The 16,690-nt window shown below is 37.5% G+C and overlaps 1 protein-coding gene across 1 annotated transcript in view; it reads left to right on the top strand.

Moving 5' to 3' along the window:
* Positions 1-16,690, top strand: part of LOC120543429 (serine/threonine-protein phosphatase 6 regulatory subunit 1-like) — a 156,353-nt gene that overhangs the window by 67,160 nt on the left and 72,503 nt on the right. Inside the window, exons 9-10 of the mRNA XM_039776556.1 lie at positions 7,711-7,863; positions 16,315-16,461. Coding sequence (XP_039632490.1) covers positions 7,711-7,863; positions 16,315-16,461 — 300 coding nt within the window. The remainder of the gene's footprint in view (positions 1-7,710; positions 7,864-16,314; positions 16,462-16,690) is intronic.

The raw sequence follows: 16,690 nt of genomic DNA, 5'->3' as shown, positions 1-16,690 counted from the left end.
GGTGGGTGGAGTCATGAATAGCTCCAAGCATCAGTCTAGTTTGGCACTAAACATTTAAGCATCTGTCAGTAAGCTGAAGGTAGAGAGGAAGTTCACCTTTCTGCGTGACATCGACCCATACCATACATCTAAATCAACAAAGCAATAGCTTCCTCAAAGGAGGATCAATGTTCTGTAATGACCTGGCCAGAGCCCAGGTGCTAATCCAATTGAAAATCTGTGGGGTGACCTGAAGTGTCATAGGAGATGCCCTCATAATTTGACAGATCTGGAAATTTTTTGCAAGGAGGTGGGCAAAAATCGCCAAGTCCAGATGTACCAAACTGATAGATTCTTACCCAAAAAGGCTGAGTGTTGTAATAAAATCAAAAGGTGCTTCAACTGAACTTAGTATTAGTTTAGGAGGTGTGCACACTAATGCAACCAGTTTTTTTTTCCTTTTTTCACTAAACTGTTTGTTTTGTTTTCACCTTCTTTGTATAGATTGCAATTTCACAATAAAGATGGAATAAGTTCTGACAGGATTTGGCTTGGTTTCATTTTTTTATTACACAAAATCTGTGATTTTGACAGGGTTTTGCAGACTTATGTCCACTGTATATTATGTGCATGTATGTATTATATTTCATTTTTATTCAAATAATTGCAACTGCTGGTAATGATTGTTTTTCTTATTTATCTACAATAAAGAAATGCAAAAGTGTGAGAAACCTAAGCAGTAGTACTGTTTCAGTGCACTAAATACATAATTTTGAGCCAGCCTACCTTTTTTAAGAATGTATTCAGTAAATAAAACAAAAGCATTGTATTAAGGGAGCTTTGTGGTGATGGTGATATTTTTCAGAAGTCAAGTAACTCTTACCAAGACTTGCACAAATAGATGAGAGATTACACAGAGCTTGTTTTCTTTTCTGTTTAACAATGTATTGCAAATCATACAGGATGCTATTGTATTCTCTTAACTGCAAAACATTAAATTAATGGCATTTTTCTTGCTGTCATTTGAAAAAAAAAATTTTAGTAAATAAAGAGTTTGTTTTCCTTATTTTGTAAGCATTGAAAAGCATTTTACTTGTTAATGTAATAGTGCAGGAGAAATTAACTGACGAATATGTGTGGGTGAGGTGAAATCACTCTTTGCATTCAGTTGTTGTTTTCTTTATTTTCTGTACTTGCTACTTAGAGCTTTTATAAAGAGCAACAGTAGTCCGCAGTTGGACACTATTAGAAGAATTTAAAAATCATGACACAGCACCTACGGTGCCCTGTTACTTATCAGTATAAATCTGTGCAAAGTTAGTAAATTAACAATACAGTATTACATGCAAAATTAAAAAATAATATTTTAAAAACAAAAATATCCAATTCCAAATGTACATTTTCTTTTTATCTTTGCATAGCATTTTTTTCTCACTTTCTACAGGGTAGAATATTTGTATGTTAATCAGATCATTACTTTATGAAGTATTGAATACCTATTACAAAAAAAATTTACATGTTTTTAATTCTCTTTTCAATCATATGATTATTTTCTATACCTGACTGACTGAACTTTAGGTTCTGCTTTTGTTTACACATCAGTTGGGATACCACTTTAGGTTTATATTAAGATCATGAAAAAGAAATGTGCATTATTAGTCAGCTAAAACCATGTTCATTTAGATAGATACTTTTTTAATCCCAAGGGGAAATTCACATAATCCAACAGCAGTATACTGATATAAAAAAAAATTAAATAGTGATAAAAATGAAAAAAAAAAATAAATAAAAAAGCAGACAATAACTGAGTAATGTTAGCATTTACTCCCCCGGGTGGAATTGAAGAGTCGCATTGTTTGGGGGAGGAACGTTCTCCTCAGTCTGTCAGTGGAGCAAGATAGTGACAAAAGTCTGTCACTGAAGCTACTCCTATGACTGGAGATGACACTGTTCAGTGGATTCGTCATGATTGACAGGAGTTTGCTTAGTGCCCGTCGCTCTGCCACAGATGTTAAACTGTCCAACTTTACTCCTACAATAGAGCCTGCCTTCTTAACAAGTTTGTCCAGGCTTGAGGCGTCTTTCATCTTTATGCTGCCTCCCCAGCACACCACCGCGTAGAAGAAGGCACTCGCCACAACCGTCTGGTAGAACATCTGCAGCATCTTATTGCAGATGTTGAAGGATGCCAACCTTCTCAGAAAGTATAGTCTGCTCTGACCTTTCTTACATAGAGCATCAGTATTGGCAGTCCAGTCCAATTTGTCATCCAGCTGCACTCCCAGCTATTTATAGGTCTGCACCCTCTGCACACAGTCACCTCTAATGATCACAGGGTCCATGAGGGGCCATTTGCCTCCTAAAATCCATCACCAGCTCCTTGGTTTTGCTGGTGTTAAGATGTAAGTGGTTTGAGTCGCACGATTTAACAAAGTCTTTAATTAGCTTCCTGTACTCCTCCTCCTGCCCACTCCTGATGCAGCCCACAATAGCATTGTCATCAGCGAACTTTTGCATGTGACAGGACTCCGAGTCATATTGGAAGTCTGATGTATATAGATTGAACAGGACCGGAGAAAGTACAGTCCCCTGCGGTGCCCCTGTATTGCTCAACACAATTTCAGACCTGCAGTTCCCAATTTATAAATATATAAATTTATAGGTAGAATTAAAATATCTGTACAGTAAATTACATAATACTCTCCGTATGTCACGTACCTGCAGGTTGAACTGCATACTCATATGCACGCAAGTTGACTTTGCTTCAACCAGGGCTATGGAGTCGGTGTCAAGGAGTCAGAGACAATTTCGGGTACCTGGAGTCGGAGTTGGCAAAAATGTACCGACTCCGACTCTTAATAAATTTAAATTGCAATGAAAAAAACGTTCAAATGTCCCATTTCACAAACAATAGTCATAACTAAGTACTTCTCTGATGTAAGAATAAAGTCCAGTGCATAGCTGTGTGAAGTTCAGCTAATCTGTTAGACAACCAGACATTCACATGATATAATCTGGATTATGGTACATTACAAAAAGTGTTTTCATTTTATTTCAAATTTAATGTGTTTAACAAGTTCATTTGAGTGTAAACAAGTGTAATGATGTAGGTGGAGGTGTGTGTTATGGCCTGATGTGTGTTCAGAGGTTTGGTCTGCACACTCCACATATGCTCCCACCCAGGGCTGAACTTTAGCATAACTTTGCACACCACCTGTTCTAGAAGATTTTGAAATTAAAAAGGAACAGATTTTATGTATTGTGACAGATAATGCTTCTAATGTGTTAAGCGCAATTGAGAAAATTAATAAAGTAGATGAAGAAAGTGACAAACAGATATTAGAGGAAGACAGTTCTGCAAGTATTGGAGAAAGTGAAACCAAAGAGAATAGTGAAATTTTAGATAACATTGCTGAAGAAGCATATAAGCTTACTGTTATTCAACATATGCATTGTGCTGTTCATACTCTGCAACTTGCAACAAGAGAGGGATTGAAAGATTGTCATGCAGCTACTCTAATTGGCAAATTAAGGCAAATAACTGTTGCAGGCAGGGCTCCTAAAACAGATGCCATTTTGAAAAGCCATTTTGGATCAAACAATATTCTGGGGAAGCACTTATTTGATGGTAAAGTGTTTGCTTAAACTAAAAGACTTTCTTGAAGAACTGGACAATGAAAAGTTTTATTAACTGAAAGCCAGTGGACACAAGTAAAAGAACTGGAAAATTTACTTTCTTAACCCTTTACTGTCACCAAAAGGTTGCAATATGAAGATTTAACACCTGGTGAATTTTTCTTGGAATGGAAGAGCTTGATATATTGACTGAACAAAAGTGGAGGGTTAATAGCTGATGGCATCGTATCTTCAATGAAGATAAAAGAGAGTCTCTTACTGGATAATCAAATCTTGTTAGCTGCTATTTATGTTAATCCAATACATTGAATTTTGTTGATCAGTGACCAGTTTGCTAATGGAAAGAAGGCACTCTATGATGTAGCAGTTCACATGAAGGGATTACTACTACCTGAAACACCACCACTGGATGAAGCTGCACACACTGGTAACTCAGAATCATCCTCTTCAAATGAAGAATTAGGCTTTGGTTCCTATTTGGACAAAATGGAAGTTTCAAAAGCAAAGCAACGTCGCCTTTGCGTGAAAGATAAACGACCAGTAAATGTCCAAATAAAGAGATTCCAGCAGGAGTTTTTTTTAAAGAAGTTGAAAAATATGATCACTCATTGAAACTGATTGTAGAAGAAGCCATCCCTGTTGATCCAGAGATTATTAGTGATGTGGCTAGAACTGTAAAAGCAATGCCACCCACTCAAGTTAGCTCTGAAAAACTATTTTCAGCTCTAAAAATAATCAAGTCAGATTTAAGAGTTTTTATGAAAGAGGATCTGGCAGAAGCAATTCTGTTTCTTAGAAAATTGCATTGAGTTAATTTTGGATTGCATTTAACAGCTATTCTACTCTACAACTATATTCCAAGTTTAATGTATAAACAATTTTTTGTTCATGTAGTTAAGCTTTGTTTTTGTTTTAAAACTACCAAAGAATGTGCTTTATATTTTTTGAACTGGTAAATTTCCTGTTCCTGATTTTTATGCATGCTACTACTTTATAGCCACTTGATAAAAACAATAAATAAAACCTTATTATTTTAATTTTTTTGTTTTTTGTTTAACTGGCAAATACGGTAGAGAGTCCGTTTTCTATCCAGTAGTTATGTGGTTAAATGACGTGTATGTTGCCTTCCTTCAGAAGTACCGGCAACTAAGGAGTCGGAGTTGAAGAATTTATCTACCGACTCCACAGCCCTGGCTTCAACTATATACATGTACAATTTTTTATTTTTATTTTTATTAGATATGGATTAAAAATAAATAACAAATACCAGATAAAAGTTCGTTCCAACAACCAAACTGCCTTTTTAATTAAAGGATTAACCTAATAGTTGTCTTTTAAGTAATCTTTAATGTAAGTTTAAAATTACCTGTATAGTTAATGATATTATACAGCATAATAGTAATTTCCCTTAAAGATTAATAATTATTTTTCATTTACTTGATTCAATATCGATTCTTAAAGTCTCAAGATCAATCTCATAAATATTTTATATTTCTCTGTTACTAATGTATATGAACATTTTTGCTTATCTTTGTTTTTGGCATCTGATCCAGTAGATGTTGCTAATGTGCCTGTTAAGGCTTTCTATGGAAAACATCACTTTACTACCTCGTACAAAATGGCTTGTCCTCCTCAACATTGGGTAGTGACAAGCACTTAAATCAGACATGTGGACTTACTATGGATTCAAGCAGTGTGTCTGTAAAGAACAACTAGATTAAAGTAAAGCCATACTGAAGCTGTGTAACTCAGAAGTTAAGTATTGTTGTAATACAACAAATTGGAGAAATCATTTATTCCAATGTGACCCAGAAACATTCTTATCCAAATGAGTAGAGCCTAAGCAATCTACACTGGAAATGGTGTTTAGCTCCATGCTTCCATATACTTTGCCTTGTGCCCCAGAAAACCACAGAATCTATAGCAGATATTTTCTGTATATATATAAGACCCTACACTGTTGTTGAAAATGAGGGTTTCTTGAAAATTATGATGTTAACTGTTCATTACTAATCAACTATTGCTTCTTAAATATAGCTCCATGCTTAGCATATGTTACAAAATCGGTTTGTACACACCCTTCAAAAAATAAAATGTTACTGAAATGTTCCACATTATATTTGTTGTCTATGTGGTGTTAAGTAATCTCTTAATAAAAAAAAAACTATTACTTCAAACAAATTCAGCAGTGCACACTAATTACATAAAAATAAAATCAATATTGAATCAAATCGGGACAACGTGAATCGAAATTGAACTGAATTGGGACATCACTGCTAATACCTAGCCCTAGGTAGGACAGTGAAAGTTTTGCTGTGTGAGGCAACAGGGACATGGATAAACAGGTGGAAAAAGAAAGTGGGAAAGGAAGCAGTCAGATAAATTTTTATATAATTTTAAATCAAAACAAATACAGTCCCTGACTTGTCTTGTCGCTTGTGTACAAATTGACCTGAAGTGCCGCTAAAATATATTTCTAATCAAGATTTTGTTACAAGAAATGGGTCATTTTAATCCCATCAGCTTTTGTAATAATGTTTCAGTGCAAAACGAAACTGACAAAAGTATTCTAATATTCACAGCTTGGTAAAGCCCATTGAGTCAATTTTTGGCAAGACATAAGTGTTGTTGCCTTATCATATGAGCTTCACCTGTGACTAATAATGGATCAATTAGGTCTCAGATGTGTATAAAAAGAACCCCAGTACACTAGACCTTCACATCAACTGCAACTAGACCTCTGCAAACATGCCTAAGATTCACCCTGAGACTAAAGTGTTGATTATCAAGAGGCTGAAGACCAAATCCACTGTTGACGCTGAGACACATTGAAGGTGTTTGCCACATCAAGTTCAGAGGATAAAAAAAAAGATTGGAAGAGACTGGAGACGTTTTTGACAAGCCCAGGTCAGGAAGACTCCGCAATACAACTGCTCGAGAGGACCGTTTGTTGGCTCGAAAATCCAAGGCCAGCCCATTTTCCACTGCAGCAGAGCTCCACGAGACCTGGTCACCTGAAGTCCCTGTGTCAACCAGAACAGTTTGTTGGATTCTGTCTCGAAATGGCCTCCATGGTCGAATCAGTGCCCATAAGCCAGCACTAAACAAAAGACAATTGAAAAACCGTGTGGCATTTGCCAAGGCCCACAGCCTGCTAAAAGGATGGACGCTGGAAAAGTGGCAGAAGGTGGATTTTTCAGAATCTTCTGTTGCATTACACCACAGTCACCGCAAATATTGCAGGAGACCTACTGGAACCCGCATGGAGCAGATATTTACCCAGAAAACAGTGAAGTTTGTTGGAGGCAAAATCATGGTCTGGGGTTACATTCAGTATGGGGGTATGCGCGGGATCTGCAGGGTGGAAGGCAACATCAATAGTCTAAAATACCAAGAAATCTTAGCTACCTCTTATATTCCCAACCATACAAAAGGCCAAATTCTGCAGCAGGATGGTGCTCCATCGCATATTTCCATCTCCACATCAAAGCGAAGAAGATCAAGATGCTCCAGGATTGGCCAGCCCAGTCACCAGACATGGATTTGCAGTAAAGTTGTTCATTTTCTGTATAGGCGACAAAACTTTTGTCTTGCCCAAATTTGACCTTTCTGTCTTGATTAAATGATAAATCTTTTTTCAGTGAAACTAATTTATTTCAGTGCATTAAACATCATTTGGGAGGGCTTTAGCTTTTCATATGAGCTATTTCTAACACCAGTTGATTAATTAAAAGTCAGGTTAATAGCAGGAGTTTCTACAAAATAGAGAAGCGACAAGACTTTTGTCAGGGACTGTATATTGATGTGTATAAGGGGTCTGCAAAATAATGGAAGCACCTGACAATGTATAAATAGAAACGCCTTCAGAACATTTTCAGTTCCTCTTGGAATTCTGATTTGTAAGTTATGGATTTTATATGGAGGGATACTGTAGTTCTTCTACAAGGTCTTTGAGGGATTGATCAAGGTTAGAAATCTTTAATATCCATAAATGGCATTCCATTATTTTACCCACTCTTTTTGATTCTGATTATTAATCTTCTATACTTCTAATCCATCATTTTTCCTTAATTTCCAATGTTGGTTACTTCCCAGAAAGAGCCCATGAAGATGACATTTGGGGTACTGGATCCTCCTTTGGGAAACACTCGCCTTCAGGTGGTCAAGCTATTGAATTACATCTTGCAAGCTAGTAACAGGGACGTCTTACAAGAACTTCTTAGTTACCGTTTGCTGGAAACAACTCTGGTGAGAGAACTGTTCTGTTTTAGTACATTTATTAACGTATTTGGTAAACATTTTAAGATATCTAATACTTTGTATACCTTTATTTTTGATGGTCTTTTGTTACTGTTGATCAGAATAATATAGTCAATACAGAGCTGACAAAATATAGTCCTCTGGTTATATACCAATCAGCAATTCAAGTATTAAAAAAATAATTGAATTAATCTGCTTAGTACCTCATCTGTGAATTTCTACTTTTGTGTCCTCTTGTATTTAATCATGTTTATGTATGTACAGTGGGTACGGAAAGTATTCAGACCCCCTTTAATTATTCACTCTTTGTTATATTGCAACCATTTGCTAAAATCATTTAAATTAATTTTTTCCCTCATTAATGTACACACAGCACCCCATATTGACAGACAAAAAAAATTTTTGAAATTGTTGCAGATTTATTAAAAAGGAAACACTGAAATATCACATGGTCCTAAGTATTCAGACCCTTTGCTCAGTATTTAGTAGAAGCACCCTTTTGAGCTAATACAGCCATGAGTCTTCTTGGGAAAGATGCAACAAGTTTTTCACACCTGGATTTGGGGATCCTCTGCCATTCCTCCTGCAGACTCCAGTTCTGTCAGGAAGAATGGCAAACGTTGGTGGACCGCCATTTTAGGTCTCTCCAGAGATGCTCAATTGGGTTTAAGTCAGGGATCTGGCTGGGCCATTCAAGAACAGTCACAGAGTTGTTGTGAAGCCACTCCTTTGTTATTTTAGCTGTGTGCTTAGGGTCATTGTCTTGTTGGAAGGTAAACCTTCAGCCCAGTCTGAGGTCCTTAGCACTCTGGAGAAGGTTTTTGTCCAGGATATCCCTGTACTTGGCTGCATTCATCTTTCCCTCGATTGCAACCAGTCGTCCTGTCCCTGCAGCTGAAAAACACCCCCACAGCATGATGCTGCCACCGCCATGCTTCACTGTGGGGACTGTATAGGACAAGGGATGAGCAGTGCCTGGTTGTCTCCACACATACCGCTTAGAATTAAGGCCAAAAAGTTCTATCTTGGTCTCATCAGACCAGAGAATCTTATTTCTCACCATCTCAGAGTCCTTCAGGTGTCTTTTAGCAAACTCCATGCGGGCTGTCATGTGTCTTGCACTGAGGAGAGGCTTCGACAGGCCACTCTGCCATAAAGCCCTGACTGGTGGAGGGCTGCAGTGATGGTTGACTTTCTACAACTTTCTCCCATCTCCTGACTGCATCTCTGGAGCTCAGCCAAAGTGATCTTTGGGTTCTTCTTTACCTCTCTCACCAAGGCTCTTCTCCCCGGTAGCTCAGCTTGGCGGACGGCCAGCTCTAGGAAGGGTTCTGGTCGTCCCAAACGCCTTCCATTTAAGGATTATGGAGGCCACTGTGCTCTTGGAAACCTTAAGTGCATCAGAAATTTTTTTGTAACCTTGGCAAGATCTGTGCCTTGCCACAATTCTGTCTCTGAGCTCTTCAGGCAGTTCCTTTGACCTCATGATTCTCATTTGCTCTGACATACATTGTGAGCTGTACAGGTGTGTGGCTTTCCTAATCAAGTCCAATCAGTATAATCAAACACAGCTGGACTCAAATGAAGGTGATCTCAAGGATGATCAGAATAAATCAAAAGCACCTGAGTTAAAAATATGAGTGTCACAGCAAAGGGTCTGAATACTTAGGACCATGTGATATTTCAGTTTTTCTTTTTTAATAAATCTGCAACAATTTCAAAAATTATTTTTTGTCTGTCAATATGGGGTGCTGTGTGTACATTAATGAGGAAAAAAAATAATTTAAATGATTTTAGCAAATGGCTGCAATATAACAAAGAGTGATAAATTGAAGGGGGTCTGAATACTTTCCGTACCCACTGTATGTATGAATAAAAAATTTTCCACTTAAAACTCTGTTCTGAAGTGAAGCATTTTTAGTACATTTTAAAAATACTTGGTCTGTTCTTGCACCTCAGAAATGAGACTCTGTGGAAGCTCTGTGTATATTTTGGATAGAAAAAGTCTTAAAACTTAGGTTGCAGTTTTAAAGGTTTTCGTTTAAAAACAATGTGATAACAGAAGGAAACTCAATGACTAGCTGTGCTATCCATCTAAGACCGACTGAAGTATACGTAATCACTGTAGACCTCTGCATACTCTGCATTTTTACAGTGCACCATCTACTGGAATGTGTTTTATAATGCATGTAGTAATACACTGTATTGCATTTTTCATTCCGATAGATGGCACATCACAAACATTAGCACAGCTTTTACAAACTCCATTCCAAATGATATATAAAAGAGACATAGCCCCAAATGGACGCCCAGATACACAGACACACACATACTAACACTTCAGCTTTTATTAAGGTGGATTCTTGGTGCTATTCTTTTCAAGGTAAGGTTATGTTTCTTGCTTGTTTGTGTGCTTGCAGTGACCATGGAGTTAAGATAATGCAATGCCAAACACCACCATACAATCAGTGTTGTTATTTTACATAGGTGTTGTGGTGATGTGTACCCTCAATGGTGAATATCAAAGAGAGGCTTGTTATGTTGGTCCCAGAATGATGAACAAAGTGTTAAATGTGAAGCATCAAGTCATAAAAGTTCCAGGAAGAAATGCAAAAATATTTGAAGTGCATCTCTTCATCATGAATATCGTCCAATCGTGACAATATTATACTGCCTCTTTCTTTCTTTCTCCCTTCACCACTTTTGGTTAATGGGTCTGCATGTGTACACACACACCCAGTAAGTAGTATAGCAAAATTGTCCAGCAAGTCTGTAAATCAAGTAAAAAAAATGGCATTATCTGGAAAGCAACTGGGGCAGTGAGGGCAAGAATGGCAGAAGTTAATTGTATTCTTTTGTAATTTACCACAATATGAAAAAAAGTAATAGTTGAAGCTTACTTTGTTATGGTTAAAAAAATAGAGGGGATGATGAGATGCTTTAGTATAGTTACAAATAAAAGGTATCATTATTACAAGCAGCATTATGATAAAAATAAATAGAAAATAACTTTTCAAATATGTGAATAATTCTTTTAGCGGGTTTAATTTGGAGCATATTCCGCAATGGAGAGATGACTGCAGGGAGTGGACAAGCATCATGGCCAAGACGGAGAATGTAACCTAATGTATGCAGAGAGAGCCCATAAACCACATATACAAGAGGTCTTTTGTTTTCAGGCAAAACTAATTTTACGATTGAAAAAGTGAGAAAGCACAGTCACAGACTGTTTACTAGTCAGCCTGCAATATCTAACAAATGCTGATTCTGTGGTGTCATTTAATAAAATGTTCCACTTGGAAACAAATGTACACTATAATACAGCAGGTATCTCATTTCAACTGACAGGGCTTACTACATCTGAGAAAATAACTTAAAATATTTAGAAAGTTGTGGAGCATATGTGATGGCTTGATTATTCAAATAATTCCCCTATCAGAAATGTCCAAGTGTTTAGGCTTAGGAAAGAGACATTCACCTTAGAAATCAGATGGCTGTATTCCATTACAAACTGGTCTTGCCTTATGCAGTCACTAAATGGAAGCTCATAAAAAGCAAGATTCTCACCATTATCTGATGCTAGCAAAATACCCGCGCTTCTCTTCGGCGAAGTACTGCTTTTTAATTTTTATTAAGAAGAAAAGTATACCAATAATTATTTAAGGATCTCTTTGTATACCACATTGTCAGATCAGCACTCCGATTGTAATATGACAAAGATGCGCGAGCTTACTCTTGAGCATGCAACGTATAGTTGGCCATGTGAAAAGCAATCTTGCCACAAATCAATGTCAACTTTTTGTAGAGTCTGTCCCTGAGACTTATTAATTGTCATCATGAAGCAGAGCATTACTGAAAATTGGAGGCATTTGAATTGAAATGGGAGATCAGAGGGGATCAACGGGGATGCGAGGAATAAAAGCTCTCTCCCCTGAGCAACTGCCAGTAAAAATAGTTGCCTCAGTTAGGTTCTTTTGCAGACACGTGACCTGAAGTCTCATGCCGTTACAAAGTTTTGGTGGCTGTAAGTTTTTCAGTAACATTATTGGTGTCCCAACCTTCAGAATTAGATTATGCTCAGGAGTGCCTGGAGGATTCAGAGTGTGGAGAAACTCTAGCGACAGCGTGTCTATTTGTGGATTTTTTGTGAGTATTTGGCAGCAGCGTCAAAAGTTGTTTCCACAGGACCGCGTTAGCTGCAGAGCTGGTTAGACAGAATAGGCTTGAGTTTGGCGATTCGCCTTAGATGGAAAAAGCAGGATTTTACTGTGCTGTTGACTTGAGCATCCATTTTCAGGAACGTATCCATTTTGATTCCAAGATTGGAGACAGACGAAGTTACTGGAATGGGAAGAGAAACAAGGCCAAGGGGTGGAGCCTGTTTGCAGTCGAGACTAAAAACAATGACCTCGGTTTTTGAATCGTTCAGGTGAAGGAAGTTTACAGCCAGCCAGTCCTTAATGTCAGATAGGCAGTCGAGGAGAGGTTTGGTGGAGTCAGTTGGCTTGAGGGAGAAATAAATTTGGCAGTCGTCAGCATATAGGTGATATGAAATTGCATGTTTTCTAAAAATTGCACCTAAAGGCAGGATGTAGATTGAAAAAAGTAGTGGCCCTAAAATGGAACCCTGGGGGACCCCACATGGGAGTGGGACTGATTCAGATGAAAAAACGTCTAGCATAACTCTGAGAGTCCTGTTGCAGAAATATGACCTGAACCAGTCGAGAGCTAAGCCAGATACACCAGCCCAGGATTCGAGTCGGGAGATCATGATGTCGTGGTCGATTGTGTCGAAAGCAGCAGATAAGTCGAGAAGAACCATAGCCACGTGGAGTCCTGAGTGCAATGCCAAAAGGACGTCATTTAGTGAATGACGTGAATGGGAGGGGAGATGATGACGTGACTCCCCCACCCGCCTTAACTCTTCATCCCTCCACAAACTAGTCTCTCTGTATGACAATCGCCAGCGGCAGCGTGTCTATGAACTTAATTTAAAGTTAAGCTTTACACCTTGCTTTCCTATTCGTTTGCATAAGCACAGTCCTTCAACAGCAAGTTTAACTCTGTTACAGCAGTTTTAACTCTGTTACAAAGTGATCCAAAGTCTCGTTTATACCCCGTGTCTTCTCATTAAACTTGTATCTTGCGAATATCGTATTAGTTTTAGGCTTGACAAACGCCAGCGGGTCTATAAACTTAATTTAAACTTACGGTTTACACCATGCTTTGTTTCCGCAGTAGCTGCACTTATAAATATGCTTGTATGCGTCACTCGCTTCATATTCTTTTGCTGTCTTCTCAGTTGTGTAATGCGTTTTTTGTTCAGCGCTCTTTGGAGCTCTTCCTTGTTCTTTGCGTACTGCGTTCACAGTCAGTTCATGTGAGCCACTCGGAGTACATGCATCGAAGGTTCTCGGCTGTGCTTGTGGTATCTTGTGCGATCTTTCGATGTCCACGGCTTTATTTAATGTTAGCTAAGACCCGGCACTTAAAAGTTTCTCTCGCACTTTCACTGAGTTTGTGCCAAACACTAGTCCATCCATGACTATCTCATTTTCTTTTGCATAAGCACCCGCGAATATTTAGCGGCAGCGTGTCTATTGGATTGCTGCCGACGGACGCCCTTATATGGGCAGGCACTCAATTATGTGGGAGGCATGATGATACGGGACGCAACTCCGCCTCACACAGCGACCGAGCTGCAGGCTATGACCATATATGTGTACGAAAGAAGGTTCCAGTTATGACTGTTGCGCATAGAATTTCGAAATGAAACCTGCCTAACTTTTGTATGTAAGCTGTACAAATTTCTGCAAAATGAGCCTGCCAAATTTCAGCCTTCTACCTGCACAGGAAGTTGGAGAATTAGTGATGAGTCAGTCAGTGATGGCTTTGCCTTTTATTAGTATAGATATACTCTGGTCACCTAAGATGTATACTGGAGGTTGTAAAATTGCCCCAAACACTACAGATTGTGAAGATACTTTTTCAGGCGTATACCTCATCTTTACTAACAGGACGACCATGGTCCTAGCATGACAAATTTTAATGCAGTAATACACACAGATTACTGGTTGTAGTCAACTTAAGGTGCACTGTAAAGGACGTGTTATACATCAGAATATCCCTAAAAGTCAAACTGATGATGATTTTGGAATAAAAATGTCTGAGAATATTAATGCAGCATTTCACTTCATTTTGATAAAATATTTTTGTGTAAATTGGAAAATGACCACACATCAACATATAATCCTTTAAAAATCATATTCTCTTCCAAGATGCCAACAGTGTTTATGCTCTGGTAATAGAGTGTTATCCACATGTACATAAAATTTTACAAATAATGCTGTAAAAACAATTTACAGGTAACTCTCTACCCTGTATATAAAGCTGGGCTGCTACAAGCTTACCTGGTTTTGCAAAGCTGGTAATCCATTAGACCTCCACCACCAGAATGACTAAAAGAAAATTAAACTGAAAAGAAAGGCAACACTTCTGATTAAAAAAGAGTTACTGTCACAGTGACATGTTTTAAAGGCGTATTGCCGTTTGTATACAGGAGCCCGAGGAGTGTTTCTTTACACACTTTTGCTTCATTCTTGGGCTAGAAGTAGTCAATGCTAGGATCTCATAGGGACAATGTGCAGTATTGTTCATAATGGCACTCAATTTTGTTTTAATTCTCTCTCTTAGCTACAACCTCCACTGTCACTGATTTTGCTTTTCAGTTTCAGTTTTAAAAGGCACCCAGTCTACCTCTGACATATAAAGAAATAACATTTTCAAGAATCTAAGTCTCATAACACAGCTATGAATTGGTAGTGTCAGTTCATCAAGTAAAAGTGCACAAAACTCAATACAATTTCACTAATAATCAGTAAGTCAATTTTCTGAATGTCTGCATTGCTTTTCGTGCAAGTACATACTTTAAATTATTTTAGCCTTCACTTTAAGAACTTTAAGAACAATTAATCAGATGAGTTGTGCATCAGCCACATCTGAGACTCCTGCAGTGCACTTATGCAGCTGTAATGAACAGCCAATCAGATTGCCAAATTCAGCAGCACTGTTCTACATCAACTGCAACATGTAGTGACAGCTTTAATGAAAATCAAATAATGAAAAAATACGGTAACTACTAAGTAACAAATAATACACAATTACAAAATAGTATTTTAAAATAAAAAGACATTGAACATTATATGCAAATAGGAAGAAATCAACACAAATTACTACATTGTGCAGAATACTCAAAATCCCGCACCAAATTTTAAACCTTTGTGTAATTTTAATTAAAATGTACACCACATTTTTCAGTTGGATCACTTTGTCCCAGTGTTTATATGAATGTTTTTAATAGAAATTTAACTCTTGGTCAATTTATAAGACAGGATGCAAACGTAGCACATTTTAAGACTTGTACTTGTAAGACAAATAAACAAAATGTACTGGATAGAGCACCCTATGCATGAACAGTGCAGACACATGGTAACACAAACATCAGGACAATACATATGCAGTCAGATACATGCTAGAGTATGTAACATTAAAGATTCATAATGACAAGCAATTAGCAGGTTAAACAGCAACAAACTAAATATTACTTACCTTGAATTCGCTGTATCCCAGCAAATGATTGTCTCAACTCATTTATTTTATGTGTTTCCTCCCCTTTGCTGCAATGTTATTTTTACCTGTTCTGCAGATAGGGGAATCATCTTCAATTAATTTCTCCTGAACAAAAAACCAAAACAGGACCCTATTTCAAACTTGGTCTCCTTTGGTGGGTGCCTTTTCTCCATCATATCGGCTAACTCTCTCCCCTTACCAGTCATACTGCCAACATTCAAAATTGGTAAACTATTCACTATGTGGAAACACGGGGAGAATATCATTATTTGCCTTGTTTTGTTTGACTGTCCAAGATGAGTGATGACTTGGAAGAAAACTTAAGTCCAGCAAGCATCCATTGGCAACTTTGAATTACTTGCAGACCTTTACATTCAGGATTGTTAAGTGCATCCATCTCACTGACTGGAGGGGCCAGGTAGAATTAAAACTGCAAAATTAGCTTTGAAAGATTAAAATGTTGCTATAAAGTTAAACCTACAAACAAAGCAACTCTAAAAATCTAAAGAAAAAAATGTTTAATCATCAATATAGAGTAGTGGGGTAAGTAATATTAAAAAAATATATATCATTTTTGGGTTAGAGAGTATTCCTTTAAATAGTCTTCCCTGTTTTCTACAGTACGTGTCCCTGTTATTAATGTACAATTTATGCTACATGAACTGCAATATGTAAAGCCTGAGAAAATAGATGATTCTGTGACATTTCTTTCTTTCTGGTAGTAGTATCTAATATTGTCACAATCAAATAAAATGTTTTAACATGTTTTTTATTGTTTTTGTTTCTCTCGCTCCCTCTCCCTTTCCACAGGACCTGTTCTTCCAGTACACCAACAATAACTTTCTCCACACACAGGTAGAACAGTGTGTTGGGCTCATTCTTTCCAGCCCTTGGCCTGTTGAGGAGCCCGGTGATGATAATTCAACTTCTAACACTGATAACCAACTTGTCAGACATGTGAGTGTCCAATCCACTTTGAGTATGTTCTGTAAAGTAACAATTTTATGTTGATTATTTTTTATATTAAATGATTTTGTTTTTCGTTTAATTTTTTACACTAATCATGTTTGCTGTTTACATAGAATTGTGGTGGCTTGTGTTTGTTGGTACTTTGTTCAGCATATATCACAAGGACAACAGAACTCATACTTCCTCACTTGCTCTCAGAAAAGAGAGCAAACATATA

This window comes from Polypterus senegalus, chromosome 13, assembly GCF_016835505.1.
Source record: "Polypterus senegalus isolate Bchr_013 chromosome 13, ASM1683550v1, whole genome shotgun sequence".
Classification (NCBI taxonomy): domain Eukaryota; kingdom Metazoa; phylum Chordata; class Cladistia; order Polypteriformes; family Polypteridae; genus Polypterus; species Polypterus senegalus.
The sequence above is the reverse complement of the archived record's forward strand: the minus strand, read 5'-3'. Positions and strand labels throughout refer to the sequence as shown.